Raw genomic sequence first — 19,006 nt, 5'->3', positions numbered from 1 at the left:
GGGACATCAAAGTGTGGTGTGAAAATCATATGCACGGGGCGCTGAGACGGAGATGAAGGGCACACAATCCTGTGTTTGGCTGAGCGGGAACGATTGGAGAGAGCGACATCACAACTGATCCCTAAAGAGGAAGGGGCCAGGCTAAAGGTTTGGCAAGTGCATTGTAGGTAGAGGAGAGAGCCTGAAGGAAGCATTCCACATTGGTAGTGTGATGCCGTTGGGCATGAGGACTGGGTCTTTGAGGTGAAACAATTTGGAGCCTGAAGGAAGTCTTACGACTACGAGAAGTTAATAGCTGCAAATGTTTTAGTGTAACTAGAACACAGGGTTCCCTGGGTGTTTGCAAGCAGAGGGCAGAGAGAGGGCTGGCAGCTGGGAAGACATGAATTTAGGAGAGAAGGAGAGGGTAAAATCATGAAGCGCCCTGTGTATACTGCAGAGGAGTCTACCTTAACATCTGTAGGGAGCCCCTGAACGGTTTTAGACAGGAAAGGATCATGAATCACACTTCTGTTTTAGGAAGAAGCCTGGGCAGCAATGTCAAAGCTTGGTTTTGACACTGACAGTGCAGAGCCTGCTTGGGATCCTCTCTCTTCCTCTCTCTCTCTGCCCCTCCCCCACTCGCTTGCAAGTGAGGGTTCTCTCTGTCTCTCTCTCACAAAAATAAATAAGCTAAAAACAAGAATTCTTCTTGGAACAATTTTAACATCTTTTTGTTTTGCTCATTAATCATGACTTAAAAAAATCTTTGGCAGTTGTTAATTTTATATTTGTATGAAAGTCATTATTTTACTTAAAAAATGTCCTTTAATGGGGTTAAGACACAGAATGCAGGGAGATAGGGAGATATAGGGGGGCAGTGGTAGCTGAAGACAGGGACTGGATGCAATGACTCAGTGAGAGTATGTCTATGAGGAAAATAAAAAAAAAAAATACTAAGCACCAAACACCATGGAAACTTCAATAAGTCAGAAGACCACCCGCAGCACAAGGACATTGGAAAGGCTTGTCTAGAAAGGACATGAAGGATCAGGAGAAAGTGACCTTCTGAAGTCAAGGTGCGGCCAAGTGTCCAGGGCAGGGTGTGCAAAGGCACAAAAGCAGGACAATCAAATTAAGAAGTGAAAAGATCCGCTGGATTTAGCAACAAGATCCCAAGCGTCTCTCTGCAAGGGTAGTTTCAGTAGAACACATGGTAGCAGGATAAGAAGTGAAAGCAAGGTAAGGTCAGAAACCAGAGAGAAGCCAATGATTTTTAAGAAGCTCGGTTGTGAAGGAAAAGAGAGTGAGAAGGGACACACACCTGAGGGAAGATGTGTGTCTTCAAGACGAAAAAGGCTGGTAAATACTGATGGGAAAAACAAGAGGAAGGGGAAATTTTGACAGTATGGGAAAAAGCCAATGAGAAAAAAAAAAGTCCCTGATGCAGTGAGAGGGGACAAGTGGCAATCTGGGGATTGTTATCAGTGCTCAAGAAGACAAGCACAGAATTTGAGAGCAAGCATTTAGAAAATCTTACCGCCACTTGACAAAATAATTTTACATCTGCACAAATAGATTTTTAAAAAATGGGGCTATGCCTTTTTTTTCTCACAGTCATTCATATTTATTGTATTTAACACAAATTTCAGTGTACAACAGATCGGAAATTTAAAAAAATCCAACTCTGGTCCTTAATCACAGATTGTTTGGGAAGTTCTAGAGAACAAGTGGAGTTTATAGAAGAAGGAAAGGACTCAATGCAATGGGTAGGAAAGAAGAAAATGGGGCTCACTTACACAAGTTAGTTTGAAAGGGTATCGTTCTTCAGGATGAAATATGACATTGCATGTAAACATTTAAAATATATATGCCCTTGAACATGATAACTCTACTTACATTTATCATAAAGAAATAATTAAGCAAGTGTTGTTCAACGGTAGCATTTTTATAATAAGACTGCTATTGTGGTCAATACCTCGAAGACCATAAAAGGGAATGGATGGAATAAGTGATATTAGACATATGCAATAAGAGGAAACATCATTAGAAATGCTAACATATATGTCTATTTACTCACCCGAAAGGTTCAAACAGTATGTTAAAAATGAGTTTAAAAATGAGGTAGCTTTTGGGATGAGCACTGGGTGTTGTATGGAAACCAATTTGACAATAAATTTCATATATAAAAAAAAATGAGGTAGCAAAATAGCATATATAAATTGTCCAATATATGTAAAATTGATGTCTCCATTCACAAGGTTCATGGGAGAGCACTTTTCAAAATAGTAAAGGGGTTATCTCAGCAAGACAAAAATTTTGTGTGTTCCTACTTTTGTTCTCCATAAATCTGTATATATATCCTATAACAATCACGTATCATTCTTATAATCAGGCAAAAAGGAAATAAAGCTATTCTCATTTTGGAGTAAAATGGTGGTATATAGAAAATGCGACTGGTCCTAGAATTTTTAGCAAATAGAGAGTGATAGCTTTCAGAGGCTAGTTCCAAAACTGCTTTTACAAGATCTAAAGATCTGAAAGTGGTTTCCTCCATAAGATGTAGTCTCTGAAGCATTCCTCTCTCTCCTCAACTCATATTCTATGTGCACTCCGACACCTGCCAAAAATCAGATTCTTCAATCACTTTTTCTCCTAAATGAATAAGAAGATGCAGCTCTCTCCATACAAATGCTACCATTATTCTGCCAGAGATCTTTATTTTTCTGATCCAAAGGGAGCAATATCACAAAATTATCTTCTAGTAGAAGTTCTTACAGATTTTTATCAAGAGTGGGATACACTCTTAAGTGTAGATCTTAAGTGTTACACCGATATTCAGATCTGGGAACTGTCTCTGTCTGTTCTAGCCTCCATTTAAGAAGGACCTGACAGGGGTGCCTGGGTGGCTCAGTCCATTAACCATCTGACTTTGGCTTGGGTCATGATCCTGCAGTTTGTGAGTTTGAGCCCTGTGTGGGGCTCTGTGCTGACAGCTCAGAGCCTATAGCCTGCTTTGGATTCTGTGTCTCCCTCTCTCTGCCCTTCCCCTGCTCACACTCTGTCTCTCAGAAACTTTAAATTTTTTTTTTGAAAAAAGAAGGGCATGACAAAATTCTTGATGGCTCAAGATAATAAAAACATTAGCGATCATATGAAAGCCACAAAAATGGAATAAAGTTATATGTTCCATCTGCACATCCACTAGTATATTAAAATTCACAAGAGGGGCACCTGGGTGGCTCAGTCGGTTAAGCATCCGACTGTGGCTCAGGTCATGATCTCATGGTTCATGAGTTTGAGCCCTAAGTCGGGCTCTGTGCAGACCGCTCAGAGCCTGGTGCCTGCTTCCAATTCTGTGTCTCCCTCTCTCTCTGCCCCTGCCCCCACTTGCACTCTGTCTCTCTCTCTCTCTCTCAAAAAAAAAAAAAAAATCTTAAAAAAATGTTTTTAAAAAAGAAAAATTCACAAGTGTCATTGAGGGGAGATTTAAGAATTCGGAGGCCGTCGGTTCATGGTGTCTGTGGAAAGGACACATACAGCACCAAACAGCTCTTGGCGTGTTTTCTAAAGACACTGTGATAAACACCAAATACAGAATAATCACCAGTGTGTCAACTCGGGCAGTGTCCTGAGGAGAATTTTAAAAAAGAAAATACTTACCAATTATATGATACCTGACAGCTCCATTATCACCAGCATCCATATCAGAAGCCAAAATAGTGTAGGCAACCCCTGGCTCTTGGTTTTCCAGAACCTCAATGCTATGACTGGGGACAATAATCTCTGGTGCGTGATCGTTTTCATCTTCCACAGTACAGAGAATCGTGGTGGTGCCAGATAACGAAGGGACTCCCCCATCTCGCACAAGTACTGATGTGAAATAAAAGAGAACACAGATTGTGGCCGTGAATTCATGCCTAGCATGCACTGCCCCAACCAGACTGCATCAGACCAAACTACCTGGGTAGCACTGGGTCAAGCGCATTTTATTTCAAGACACTCTGCAGAAATGTAAAATGTTACCACTACCCTCCTGCTGCTTGTTTTTGTTTTTTTAGCATCGTCCAGGGATCCCTTACCTCGAAGGGTGAAAACTTCCTGAACTTCTCTGTCAAGTGTGGTGGTTGTCACTACCTCTCCAGTGTCAGGATTTATCTTGAACAACCCAGATGAAGCACCTGGCATGATTTCAAACTGAAACTTGGAATTGATTCCTTAAGAAAAATAGAAAGAAAAACTTAGTAATTATCCCTTTGGAAACCAGTCATCTGTTTTCTTATTCTTTTTCCTGTGAACATGTCAGGCCATAGATGAAAAAGGCAAGACACTTAAACAGCCTTCAAATTAAGGTAAAACATCCAAAACACACACATACACACACACACACACACCCTTCTTTCGGCCGTTCTTGCTAAATAAAAGCCTCATGGGCTGAAATGCTTGATTTTCAAAAGTCTTAGGAGACTTCCCCACAGTGAATGCTTAAGATTTTTTCCCTCCCATAAAAGATTTCTTATGAGTGCGCAACCCTACAATATATTCCTAATTACTCCTTCTAACACCCCTGATTGTGATTTAATGACATAATTATAAGCTTGAGAGCCAAATGACAATTTCTTTAGATCAACCCTCTATTTAAAAACTTGTGCTCAGTTATGGTATTTTGTTTATTCTCCAGTACAGGAGGAAAGCACGTAGACTTGCTTATATGCATATTTTTGTTTTGTTTTTTACTTAGCATTCAGTCTCCTATTTGGAGCGAGAGATGTGGTATCATGTTATCATGCATTTTGAAAATAATGTTTCCCAATTTGGGGGGTTTCACTTCTTCCCTAAGAAAAGTATTACATCATCTCCATCATTGATTATGAAGATCATTCATACCATTAACTTAATGAGTTTATCCCAGGCTGTTGTAGTTTATTTGCCCCTTATACAAGTTCCGTTTAATTATTTTCCTATCTTCTTTCTTAACTGACAAGAATCTAGGAGCAGAGATAGTACTTAGAGTATATGATTTTATACTTCAATAAAAGATGAAATACTATTCTTTGGCCTTAACAACAATACCAAAAAACTTCAATTACAAATTTCCATCCTGCCAATCTTAAAAATTTTCATTCCACTATGGTCTAGAGGCTATAACATAGGACTGAGTGCTGGAGGGAGTGGAATATAAGGCCAGTTTTATGTAAGAATAAATGTACTATGTCACTCGAAAGGGAAAGGATATTTGACATAGTCTGCAGGCATTTTAATGGCCTTAAGAGAAAATAAAGTCTAATAAGATACAATCAATAGGTTTGATATGGTATGGTCAGAGGTCCCCCCAAAATACCAGTCTATCAGTAGACATTAGGCTTATTATTCCACTAATGATTATTTAATAATCCTGGAGACTACTTTGGTCTCGTAATGATCACATAATCTCTCTTCTGTAGCCAAGACAAAAATTCTAAAAATTCCGGGCTGAATGTATTATTTCTGTCTATCTCTTAGTACATTATGAAAATGGTATATACCATTTGGTGTCACTATATGGTGTCACATAGTTTGACACCCAATGGCCTAAGAGCCAATGGTGAATCAAACAACTTCAGGGAGTTGACATGGAGAACAGCACCATTTAATTTTGGACCCTTTATTTTTGAAATCAATTCACTCACTTATAGGATTTCATCATACATTATACATTATGTTATACTCTGCATTATATGTTATTTTAATCTTTATTTAAAATGTTTAATATTTTAATTCCCAACACTTGTCAAACCCAGAAAATGTTTAAACATAAACTCAATTCTTTATATTTTCTCTTCCTCCCATTGTTCCCATTATTTTGTAGTGTGCCTTACCAATATTTTCCTGACTTCTTAGAAACTTTCAGATTTCATTATTTCCGTTATCCTATATAGCTTTGATTCCTGAGACAACAAGCCATTCACCTTTAATCCTCCTAGTATATTATGAAGGATAAACAAGATTCTTATTTATACCTATAGTTTGCATACATACATTTTTTACATACATTTCACACTCCCAAATTCACACCCTTCATAACTGAAATTATGTGAAATAACTTTAAAATATGGTTCTTTTAGAATTTAATTAGTGCCTTCCTTCTTCCACCTTATACCCTATAATCATCCAGAAGAAACACAGCATCATCAAACGTGAGCACCAAGAAAATAAAAATAAAATAGAGATTATTCAGTCTAATTTCCTCACCTTACTAACCATATTGGAAATAGGGATCTGAAGATATTCAGTGGTATACTTATGACATACACCTAGTGAGAGGTATGTGTGTGTGTGTGTGTGTGTGTGTGTGTGTGTGTGTGTGTGTGGACACATACATATATTGCTCTTAGACCTCAAGACCTATAGCATTGTGACCTCTTAATTTCTCCAAGACACCCCTCTCAATTCAGTTCTTTCTCTCTCCAGCCCAGACCCATGAATGATCACTTTCACAACTGTGACAGTTTCCTCAGTCTGGCGGCTTTTGGCCAAAGATGCCGAGCAAAGCCTTAAGCCAGCATCATTCCAACCATCTCTCTGCCCTCCTTGGATACCCAGCAGATAACTGGGGCTGGAAGAAAATGTCACAACAGCATAGACTGAGGCTGCAGAAATGTCATCATCATCCAGCAGTCCCCTTCCAACTCTCCCGTGTCATCCCTCTCCTATTCAAGGTCTCCCACCCAACACCTCTGGGCTCACTTCCACAGATGGCTTTCTGTCATATTTCCCAGAGAAAATGAAGGCATCAGGAAAGCACTCCCTCAACTTTCTGCGTCTAAACTCAACTCTAACTCCTGGTTTCTGTTTCAATGGCAAGAGTAATCCTTCCAGTGCTCCTTTTAGGAATTTTCCTCATGTCTAGTCTTTCTCATTAATTATTTCCCTTAAATTATATTCTACTCTGTCTAGAGGAATCAAGATTTTTTTTTCCTTCTCATTATAGCTGAGCTTATTTTTAAAATGCTATCCGTTCTCTGCAGCTAGCTTGAAAATGTCATACCTAGCTATTCTTTCTATAGTCACCAAGACCTTCTGGTTATAAAATTTACTGGTTATTTTAGTTTTTATCTGATTTTTCTTCTCTGTGGCTTCAGATATTGCTCACTGATGTTTAAAAAGATGGAAAATCAAGTTGACAATAAATTTCATATTAAAAAAAGATGGAAAAGAAGGAACAAAGTGAAACAGATGAGAGGGAGAGACAAAAAAGATGGTGGAGGAAGGAATTCATCCCACCTCTTTCCCAATCCACTGTCTTCAAGTTTTTACCCATATGCAGATGACATCCATGTGTCTGCATTAAGCTTCAGGTCTTTGGTTGTCTCATTCATTCATGTGTTCACTCATTCATTTGTGTGTTCACTCATTCACGTGTTCATTGCACATATGCACATATACTGAGTGCCAGGCACTGGAAAGATACCCTTGAATAATAAGTAATTATCTTGGTTCTCAAACTTTCCCTCTAGTGGGGCAAGCAATTATATCAATGAATTATAGACAGTGTCATAGAAAATATGAAATCACTGAGGAAGTGGATCAGGGAAGACTCACCCGAGGTAGACAGTTTTTCATTACCTCATTAAATAAACATATATAGAGAGTGACAGTAGATGCTAAGGTACCATGCCAGGGGCTAAGAATATAACTTCCAGCAGGAAGGCAAATTCTCTCTCCTCACAGTGCTTGCAGAATAGCACAGCACAAGGATGAGTTAGCAAGCAACTACAATTCCACATAAGACATCACTGGGAAAGTATGGTTGCCTTCTGTCTAAGCTGAGCCTCTAAAGATGAATAGGATTTAACACGTAAGAAAGAAGAAAGAATGTTTGAATGCATTCAAAGTAAAATCCAAACACCTCAGTACAGTCTACAAAGCCCCACATTATATGGGTTCTGCTTATTTCTCCAACCTCTTTTCACGTACTCCACTGCTATGCTCCTGGTCCCGCTGGCTTCCCTTCTGTCCTGCAAACGTGTTTCATTTCTTTCTGTCAGGTCTTAGTAGTTGCTGATCTCTCTGAATGCTCCTCTCTCAGTTCTTTCCGTGGCTATTAGTTATGAAACTATTGTTGTCTTGGATCTAAATCCATCCTGCTCTGCTCTGCCCCATGATGCTGGGGCTGGGGATCTGTAAGCCACAGTCTTGTCTTGCCAATGGACTCCATCCTCTGGTCTGCCGCCAGGGGACACCAGAGGGAGAGTGAAAGTCAGAAGGAGAGGCGATGGGACCCCCTTCTGTTTGCTCGCTGTCTCTGTCAGCGCTGTCATTTCATCTACTGTAGTAACTGCTCATGGCTTTCAATCTTCTGGCACTCCCAGAGCCAGGCTCTGCAAGGCCCTTTAATTTTCTCTTTAGGTTCTGATAACCTTGACCTCTTCTAGGGGTGATCGCTGTTTCTATGGTTATTTTTCCTGGGTTATCTCCAGATTCCCTTTTGCTTACTTAGCCTTCCAACACCTGTATTATAATCTCTGGTTTTCCTGGCTGCACCTGACTGATAGAGAACTTGGCAGCAGGATGGGTCTCAGGTATCAGGGATTCTGAGTTTGGTTATGTCTTTGGCCTTGCATACAGTGCTGGGTTCTTTGATTATGGGAAATGGGATACTAGTACTTCATGACTTGCAGTGATAGCACAATCAATTAAATTATCACCTGCATTCGATTATGAGGAAGTTACTATCAAAGGACTCAAATTCCTTAGAGGACCAAATGGCCGTATGATAGTAAAAAGGAGTATGATGTGAGATAGCTGTTTCTGAACTATACTAGGAACTTACAGAAAGAAAACTACAAGCTGAAGCTTTAAACCTGCAGCCAAGTCATAACTAAAAACCAGAAAGCTTCTTGCAAGCCCTAAAATTAATCTCCCTGAAGATCAGACTCAAACTGAGTGGCAGACACAACAGGTAACTTCTAGCAAGGAGACGTTTATTCACATGAAGACCTATAAGTACAGTCATCCCAACATATTGCAGGCAGTCATGTGCAAATCTGGCTCCACTTCTAAAGAATGGCACAATTTTTTCTAATTTATATTAGAATAAACCTGGGGAATATGTGTGGAAATCATCTCTGAGGATGTGAGACCCAGGAAAATAAAACACAATTTTGGTTTAGGCTGGAACTCTTGGTGTCATGTGTTAATTCATACAGTTATGTCTCTTGACAGTTTCTTTGATGGACTGATTTAAGAGTGGCCTATCCTCACTGAGGCTGAGATGCCGCATCTTATGCATACTATACAGTAAGATTCGCAAAGCTTGAAGAACTGGGAATGTTAGGACAGGTTTGCCATGTATGACATGCCCACCCAGCACTCTACCCCTACCCTCGGTACATTTCCCAAGAGTTCAGAGGACCTTCCTTTATAAAGACTCTGGGAAAGATATCAGTTAGAAGGATGCCAGCACCTTTAAATGCCCCTCTGCTAATTGGCCTCTGGAGGCTGTGAATGATGGTGCCCTGACCCTGGAGACCATCTTCTGAGAACAAACACTCTATACCAACTTGTAAAACAATCAGAAGTGATTTGCTTTTAAATTCAGCATCCTTTCTTAATAAAAACCCTCAAGAAAGTCAGGATAGAAGGAACATACTTAAACATCATAAAAGCCATTTATGAAAAGCCCACAGCTCCTCAATGGGGAAAAACTGAGAGATTTCCCCCTGAGATCAGGAACATGACAGAGTTGTCCACTCTCACTGCTGTTGTTTAACACAGTGTTGGAAGTTCTAGCATCAGCAATCAGCCAACAAAAGGAAATCAAAGGCATCAAAGTGGGCATAGATGAAGTCAAGTTTTCACTTTTTTGCAGATGACATGATATTATACATGGAAAACCCGATAGACTCCACCAAAAATCTGCTAGAACTGATACATGAATTCAGCAAAGTCACAGGATACAAAATCAATGTACAGAAATCAGTTGCATTCTTATACACTAATAATGAAGCAACAGAAAGACAAATAAAGAAACTGATCCCATTCACAATTGCACCAAGAAGCATAAAATACCTAGGAATAAACCTAACCAAAGATGTAAAAGATCTGTATGCTGAAAACTATAGAAAGCTTATGAAGGAAATTGAAGAAGCTACAAAGAAATAGGAAAACATTCTGTGCTCATGGATTGGAAGAATGCATATTGTTAAAATGTCAATACTACCCAAAGCTAACTACACATTCAATGCAATCCCAATCAAAATTGCACCAGCATTCTTCTCGAAACTAGAACAAGCAATCCTGAAATTCATATGGAACCACAAAAGGCCCCGAATAGCTGAAGTAATATTGAAGAACGAGACCAAAGTGGGAGGCATCACAATCCTAGACTTTAGCCTCTAGTACAAAGCTATAATCATCAAGACAGCATGGTATTGGCATAAAAACAGACACATAGACCAATGGAATAGAATAGAGACTCCAGAATTGGACCCACAAATGTATGGCCAACTAATTTTGACAAAGCAGGGAAGAGTATCCAATGGAAAAAAGACAGTCTCTTTAACAAATGGTGTTGGGAGAACTGGACAGAAAACATGCAGAAGAATGAAAGTAGACCATTTTTACACCATTCACAAAAATAAACTCAAAATGGATGAAGGACCTGAATGTGAGACAGGAAGCAATCGAAACCCTAGAGGAGAAAGCAGGAAAAAAGCTCTCTGACCTCAGCCACAGAAATTTCTTTCTTGACACGTCTCCAAAGGCAAGGAAATTAAAAGCAAAAGTGAACTATTGGGACCTCATCAAGATAAAAAGCTCCTGCACTGCAAAGGAAACAATCAACAAAACTGAAAGGCAACTGATGGAATGGGAAAAGATATTTGCAAATGACAAATTGGATAAAGGGCCAGTATCCAAAATCTATAAAGAACTCACCAAACTCCACACCCGAAAAACAAATAATCTAGTGAAGACATGGGCAGAAGACATGAATATACACTTTTTTAAATAAGGCATCCAGATGGCCAACAGGCACATGAAAAGATACTCAACGTCACTCCTAATCAGGGAAATACAAATCAAAACCACACTGGGATACCACCTCATGCCGGTCAGAGTGGCTAAAATGAACAAATCAGGAGACTATAGATGCTGGTGAGGATGTGGAGAAACGGGAACCCTCTTGCACTGTTGGTGGGAATGCAAACTTGAGCAGCCTCTCTGGAGAACAGTGTGAAGATTCCTCAAAAGATTAAAAATAGACCTATCCTATGACCCAGCAATAGCACTGCTAGGAATTTACCCAAGGGATACAGGAGTGTTGATGCATAGGGGCACTTGTACCCCAATGTTTATAGCAGCACCTTCAACAATAGCCAAATTATGGAAAGAGCCAAAATGTCCATTAACTGACAAATGGATAAAGAAGATGTGGTTTGTATATACAATGGAATACTACTTGGCAGTGAGAAAGAATGAAATATGGCCATTTGTAGCAACGTGTATGGAACTGGAGAGTGTTATGCTAAGTGAAATAAGTCAGGCAGAAAAAGACAGATATATATGTTTTCACTCCTATATGGATCCTGAGAAACTCAACAGAAGACCAGGGGGGAGGGAAAGGGGGAAAAAAAGTTACAGAGAGGGAAGGAGGCAAACCATAAGAGACCCTTAAATACTGAGAACAAACTGAGGGTTGATGGGGGGTGGGGGAGAGGGGAAAGTGGGTGAAGGGCATTGAGGAGGGCACCTGTTGGGATGAGCACTGGGTGTTGTATGGAAACCAAGTTGACAATAAATTACATACCAAAAAAAAAAAAAACTTAAAAAAAAAAAAAGAAGTGATTTGCTTTTACCCAGCAGAAACAACAGAGTACCTCTCTATGTAATCTCTTCCACTATCGGCCATCATCTACTTGACAGAGATATTGCTCATCTTGGGATCCAATAGAACATCATACTGAACCACTACTTTGATGACATCACAACTGGATCTAATGTGCAGAAAGTAGCAAGTAACTTAGATGTCTTAATTAGATGTATCTATTAGACCACCCACTGGCAAACTGTAGACTACTGGCCACTTTTGTAAAGTTTTGCTGAAACACACCTGCTCTCATTTCTTTATGTATTATCTGTTGCTGCTGTCTTGGTGAGACGTCAGAGTTGAGTGACAGAAACTGCATAGTCCTCAAAACCTAAAATATTTAGTACCTTGCCCTTTACAGAGAAAAGTTTGCAGAGCCCTGTCCTGGAGTCAAGGGTGGGAGAGGGATAGCAGTTGAGGATAGAAGAAAGCTAGAGTCACTGCATAAAGTGAATGGCTGTTAAACAAGAGAAAATAAAACTTCATCCTCAAAACCATGAGGAATTAATAAAGAATTCTGACCATAGGAGTGTTATTTTCAGGTTTACTTTTTAGGAAGATCATTTGTCATGGAACTCCTCAACCGTAGAATGCCCACACAAGTCAGACATTTCTAAAGCAAAATAGGATCATGCCTGACTGATTGAATTGAATAAACAAATGAATGAATTCTGAAGAGTGAAGGCAACTTGAAGCAGGTTATTTTACAGATGTTCCAGTTTCTCAAATCACAGAGTCAAAATCTTTACTGAGCTACTATGTCTTAGCTTGCACTACATTAGGGACCTGGGATAAAAGTTAATAAAACATGCCCTGAATCCATGAGAAGTTCCCAGCCTAATGGGCAGAGAGACGAGTAAATAATTAGACAATGACAATTCCCTGCATGAAATAAGACTAAATCAAAGTTTTAATAGTGATTGTCTCTGGGTGAGGAAAATTATAAGTGGTTCTTATTCTTTTTTTTCATGCTTACTATTTCATTAATTTTAAGGCTTATTTTTCCCCACGTTTGAATATTTCTGAAGTTAGATGCATTTTACAGTGAATGCTGTTTTAGAGTCAACGAAACAGATGAAATACCGTCATGGCAGTGTTTCTCCCTCGCTCCAAGTATAGGCTGTCGTGTGAAGTTGTAATCCAGCACAAGACATTTTTCAGGAAATCAGATCCAGAGTTAATTCCAAATAAACTCAGACAGAGAATACAGCTGACCCTTGAACAACACGATTTGAACTACACGAATTCATGTACACGTGGATTTTTTTTTATAAATACAGTATAGTACTGTAAATTTATTTTCTCTTCCTTCTGATTTTCCTAAAACCATTTTCTTGTCTCTAGCTTATTTTGTTGTAATAATATAGTATAGAATACATATAATCTACAAAACATGTGTTCATTGACGGTTTACATTATCAGTAAGGCTTCTGGTCAACTGCAGGCTACCAGTGGTTAAGTTTTTGGAGCCTCAAAAGTTAAACGTGGGTTTTTGACTGTGTGGGGGGCAGTCAGCACTCCTCATCCCCACGTTGGTCAAGGGTCAACTGTACAGTTTTTTTATGGAATGGAGAATAAAATCTCATTATAGAATTTGACATTTTTTGCATGGCAGCGTGCTGTTAAATGATCTTGTATTCACCACTATTGAGCAAATATATCAGCAGGAGAGATTCATCTGCCCTAGCGGGGGCACCCTTTCTCCAGGGACTAGGGGAGGGGCGCCCCCGGGGGTAAATCTTTTCTCCTTAACAATAGAACTCTTGTTGGTGGTACCAAAGCTGTAGCAGTTTTAATATCTTAGTTAAAACCTGGTAGTTGTTTTTCCCTTTTAATACATGAAAAAACTCCTGTTAGTACTAGTGTGAGTCATACATCATAAACATGCAGGGCTCGAAGTCCCATGGGTTTTGAAGGCCAAACAACACTACATGTAGGCTTACAATTTTAAAAACATATGTTAAGCTTTCTAGTATTAAGTAACGCTATACTATTTTTTAAAAATACATACTAAAAAGTAAACCATTCATAAATTCCAATGTGACGCCAGTTATGTTAAAATCTTGACTACGCCATCTAGTTCTTATGCATAATTCTTTTTCATTGTTTTAAACCAACAAGCAAAGATAAAAAACAAAAACCAAAAAACAAAAACAACAAAAGGTTGAGGGAAAATACATTCAAAGGCACTTGCTTAACAAATCTGGCCTCATTAAAAACACTGAGATTAACAGTAAGCCAAAATGGTCTCCACAACACGTCAAGGTGGATGAGACTCATGAAGATGCTAATGTGTATTTCAAACATCCATCAATGCAAAGCCAGAAAAACAAAAAATTTGCATCTAAATTCTCCATCCAGCAAACCATAACCTTTGGCATAACGAAGTCTTCAATTCAGTTTAAGTAACAGGCTTATTCTAAAAGAAAATAACACCAACAGTAGGCAACCTGACAGTAAAAAGTGGAATGCATATTTATGATAATCAGTTTTAGTTGATACATGTAAAAATTTGAGAGAAATGCTTTTCTCTCTCTTCTTACACTGAAGCAAGAGATTCCTTAGCAGTGTCCATTACCAAAACTAAAATTAGTAAGATAAAGTAAGGTCAAGAAGAGGAAGCATTTTATATATTTTAATAATTGCTGATGAGTAATGACTCCTAATGATTGCATGGATTCACATCGGTGACATGTTCAGCATATGTCTGTGAACTTTGGGAAGTAGTTTTTGTGTTGCTCAGGGCCCTATGTTGCTCAATTTACACCAGAGAGCATTCTAAGAGAACTTTATTGACTATTGTGAAACACAAAGCTTATGTATATTTTCCATTGTTTCTATCACCCTTAAGACCATACTGCCAAAAATGTGCTAAATAAATTCTATAAGTACAAGTTGGGAGGAAGAATTGGTACCACACTCCAGCCCTGTGTCCTTGAGCATAGTAAGAGTAATTCTGTGATCATACTGCCCCATTCTGGTCAAAAGAGAGAAAATTAGGTTAGTCTTTGAAAAGAAAGTTTTTGCAGCATCATATACAGATTTATGCAAAATGCATTTCATTAAAAGATGATGTTTTCCCAAGGGGCAAAGCATCTAAAATGGTATACAATGTAGTTTAAAAGCTCAAGGAAGTCTATCTTTTACCCCTTGGATGAACAATTTGGGAAGAAAATGCTACTGTTAATACTAATATTACCATGGACATATCTATTACAATTTTTGTTAAAAAAAATTATACTGATGGGGCGCCTGGGTGGTTCTGTTGGTTGAGTGTCCAACTTCAGCTCAGGTCAAGCCCCCGCCTCAGGCTCTGTCCTGACAGCTAAGAGCCTGCTTCGGATTCTGCATCTCCCTCTCCCTCTGCCCCTCCCTTGCTTGCACTCGGTCTCTATCTCTCTCAAAAATAAACATTAAAAAAATTTTTTTTAATTATACGGATTATGTAATGCCACTTGCTATATACAAAGGTGAACTTAAAAAGGTTGGCTCATTCATGGATTGAAAGAATTAATATTGTTCAAATATCAATACTTTCCAAAGCAATCCACAGATTCAATGCAATTCCGATCAAAAGTCCAAAGGCATATTCATAGAAGTAGAACAAATCATTCTAAAATTTGTATGGAACCACAAAAGATCCCAAATGACCAAAGCAATCGTGAGAAAGAACAAAGCTGGAGGTGTCATGCCCCCGATTTCCTACGACAAAGCAACGGTAATCAAAACAGTATGGAACTGGCACAGAAACAGACACAGAGATCAGTGGAACAGAACCAAGAGCCCTGAAACAAACCCACACAATACATGGACAATTAAGTTATGAAAAAGAAGCTAAGAATATACAATGGGGAAAGAGCAGTTTCTTAAATAAATGGTGTTGAGAAAACTAGTCAGTTACACACAAAAAAATTAAACTGGACCACTATCTTACACCAAATACAAAAATTAACTCAACATGAATTAAACACTTGAATGTAAAACCTAAAACGATAACATGCCTAGAAGAAAACATAGGTGGTAAACTTTGTGACATAAGTCCTAGTGATGTTCTTGTGGATCAGATTCCAAAGTCAAGGGAAAGAAGAGCAAAAATTAACAAATGAGAATACATCGGGGCGCCTGGGTGGCGCAGTCGGTTGGGCGTCTGACTTCAGCCAGGTCACGATCTCGCGGTCTGTGAGTTCGAGCCCCGCGTCGGGCTCTGGGCTGATGGCTCAGAGCCTGGAGCCTGTTTCCGATTCTGTGTCTCCCTCTCTCTCTGCCCCTCCCCCGTTCATGCTCTGTCTCTCTCTGTCCTCAAAATAAATAAACGTTGAAAAAAAAAATTAAAAAAAAAAAAACAAATGAGAATACATCAAACTAAAAAGCTTCCGCATATAAAGGAAACCATCATCAAAACAAAAAAACACCCTCCTGAATAGGAGAAGATATTTGCAAATCATGCATTTGATAGGGGTTAATATCCAAAATATATAAAGAACTCAAACTCAACAACAAAAAACAATATGGTTTTTTAAAGTGCAGAGGATCTGAATAAACGTCTTTCCAAAGAAGACACATAGGTGGCCAACAGCCACATAAAAAGATGCTCAACATAACTAATTATTAGGGCAATGCAAATCAAAACTACAATGATATGTCATGTCATATCTGTTAGAATGGCTATTATCAAAAAACAACAAGTGTTGGATAGGATGTGGAGAAAAGAAAATACTCACACACTGTTGGTGGGAATATAAATTGGTGCAGCCACTATGGAAAACACCATCATGGAGAGTCCTTAAAAAATTAAAAACAGAACTACTGCACGATCCAGCTATTCCACTACTGGGTATTTATCCAAAGAAAATGAAAATGCTAATTTCAAAATACACTTGTACCCTTATGTTCACTAAAGCATTATTTAAAACAGCCAAGATATGTAAGCAACCTAAATGTCCATCAATGGATGAATGTATTAAAAAATGTGATACACACACACACACACACACTACTCAGTCATAAAAAAGAATTAAATCTTGCCATTTGTAACAACATGGTTGGACCTTTGGACTTTGAGGATATTATACTAAGTGAAATAAATCAGAAAGAGAAAGTCTGATACCCTATGATTCAGTCCCATGTGGAATCTAAAAACAAAAGGAACAAAATGAAGTGAAGAGAAACTCATAGATACAGAGAATAGACTGGTGGTCACCAGAGGGGAAGGCGGTTGGTGGGTGAAAGGGGTAAAAAAATGTCAATTGTAGAGTGACAGATGGTAACTAGATCTGCGGGAGTAACCACTTTGTAGCGTATACAGATGTCCAATTATAATGTATGTCTGAATCTTCTATAATAAAAAAATATATATGCAAAAGGTAAAAAGATGAGCTTATTAAGCAATTTGTATGAACTCAGATGGAGAAAATTGGCATGTGCTTTCAATGGCAAACACTTCACTGTAATTTTCAGCATTATTTTTTTAAATATAAACAACATTATTAAAATTACTGAATCTTACATAGAAAAAGTCACAGTGATATTGAAAAGCAATTCTAAGACATTTACAAATTACTAGCTACAATCAATTCATTCACTTCAAAGTCATTTGTCTGGACATAGTGGCTGACATTAATAAGAGTAATAACAGTAATGACATAAGTTAACATTCATTGACCACTTATTGTGCCAGTCACTGGTCTTATCTCTTTACATGTAATAATGAATTCATACTCATAACCGAACTACAAATTAGGCACTATCATTATCCCCATTTTCCAGATAAGCAAACAGAGCAACAGATAGAATTAGCTACTTGTTCAAAGTTACACAGCTAAAGTAAAGGGTAGTTCTAGGATTCAAACCCAAGCATCCTCTCTCTTCCATTGTGCTATATATAGGGGAATTCTGAACCATTTACCTTCTTGTATGCAATGTATCTAACCATTACACTCTGGAAATGTGATACTTTGTCTATATTTTTTCAGTTTATTATCAAGATCAAATCAGTAAGTTGCATACAAATTAATTAGGTGTGTATCATTCTACCATAAATAATATAAATCAATACAAACAAAAGCCATATTGAAGCAAACATTATCTTTACGTGTGTATATGTTTTTACGTGTATGCTAATTAAAGAAGTATTAGAAGTTTCAGATAAGTAGCAACTGTCTTCATTTTTCTGAGCCATAACTAGTTTAAAATATGTGAATTTTTGTTTTTGGCATTAATTGCCAAGTTTCTATACTTTTAAATTACCTGAATCTCTGTCCATAGCTTCAACCCTTATGACAAACTCCCCTGGATTTTGGTTTTCTTTAACTGAAGCTTCATACAAGTTCTGCTGAAATACTGGTGCCTCATCATTTACATCAAGAACAGTAATTGTCAAAGTCTGGGATGCAGAAAGCACAGGTATGCCGTCATCCAGGGCCAGGAGGGTCAGAATGTGCTGGGTTTTTATTTCATAATCCAAAGGACAAGTTGTTGTTAGTAAGCCTGATTTGAAAGAGGAGAAGAGAAATATTAGAAACATTTTTTTAAAGAAGTCATGGTTACTCCACCTTTGTCTAAATTACCTAACTTGCTAAAAATTCAGACGTTTTCTTTGTTCAAGAATAAATCTTATTGGGGTGCCTGGGTGACTCAGTCAGTTAAGCATCTGACTGTTGAGAGTCTTGATTTCAGCTCAGGACATGATCTCATGGTTCATGGGATCGAGCCCCACATTGGGCTCTCACAGAGGCTGCTTAGGATTCTCTGTAATCCTAATAAATAAATAAATAAATAAATAAATAAATAAATAAATAAGAGGCTGCTTATTTATTTAGTTTGAGAGGATTCTCTGTAATCTTTATTAGGATTCTCCGTAATCCTAATAAATAAATAAATAAAAAGTAAATAAGTAAATAAATAAATAAGTAAATAAATAAATAAGAGGCTGCTTATTTATTTAGTTTCTCTCTCTCTCAAACTAAATAAATAAACTTTAAAAAAATAAATCTTATTAAACCGACATTGAGTTTATATATTACCAAGAATAAAAAATATATATATTGCCAAAAAATAAAAATGATTCTTTTGACTAAAAGACTACAAACATTCTACTTTAAATTATAAAATGAATGAGAATTCAGAAATAATCTACCATATATCATTATCTATGGAGAGGATTACATCAAAATTATTTAC

The 19,006-nt window shown here is 38.0% G+C and overlaps 1 protein-coding gene across 1 annotated transcript in view; it reads right to left on the bottom strand.

Annotated features, from left to right (window-relative positions):
• DCHS2 (dachsous cadherin-related 2) overlaps positions 1–19,006 on the bottom strand; it is a 244,291-nt gene that overhangs the window by 55,237 nt on the left and 170,048 nt on the right. Inside the window, exons 10-12 of the mRNA XM_040471942.1 lie at positions 18,074–18,313; positions 4,062–4,196; positions 3,643–3,852 (exon numbers count right to left, since the gene is read on the bottom strand). Of these exons, the coding sequence (XP_040327876.1) occupies positions 3,643–3,852; positions 4,062–4,196; positions 18,074–18,313 (585 nt within the window). The remainder of the gene's footprint in view (positions 1–3,642; positions 3,853–4,061; positions 4,197–18,073; positions 18,314–19,006) is intronic.

The sequence above is a fragment of the Herpailurus yagouaroundi genome, unplaced genomic scaffold, assembly GCF_014898765.1.
Source record: "Herpailurus yagouaroundi ecotype Mexico unplaced genomic scaffold, PumYag 28, whole genome shotgun sequence".
NCBI lineage: Eukaryota > Metazoa > Chordata > Mammalia > Carnivora > Felidae > Herpailurus > Herpailurus yagouaroundi.
This window is presented reverse-complemented; position numbering and strand designations above follow the sequence as displayed.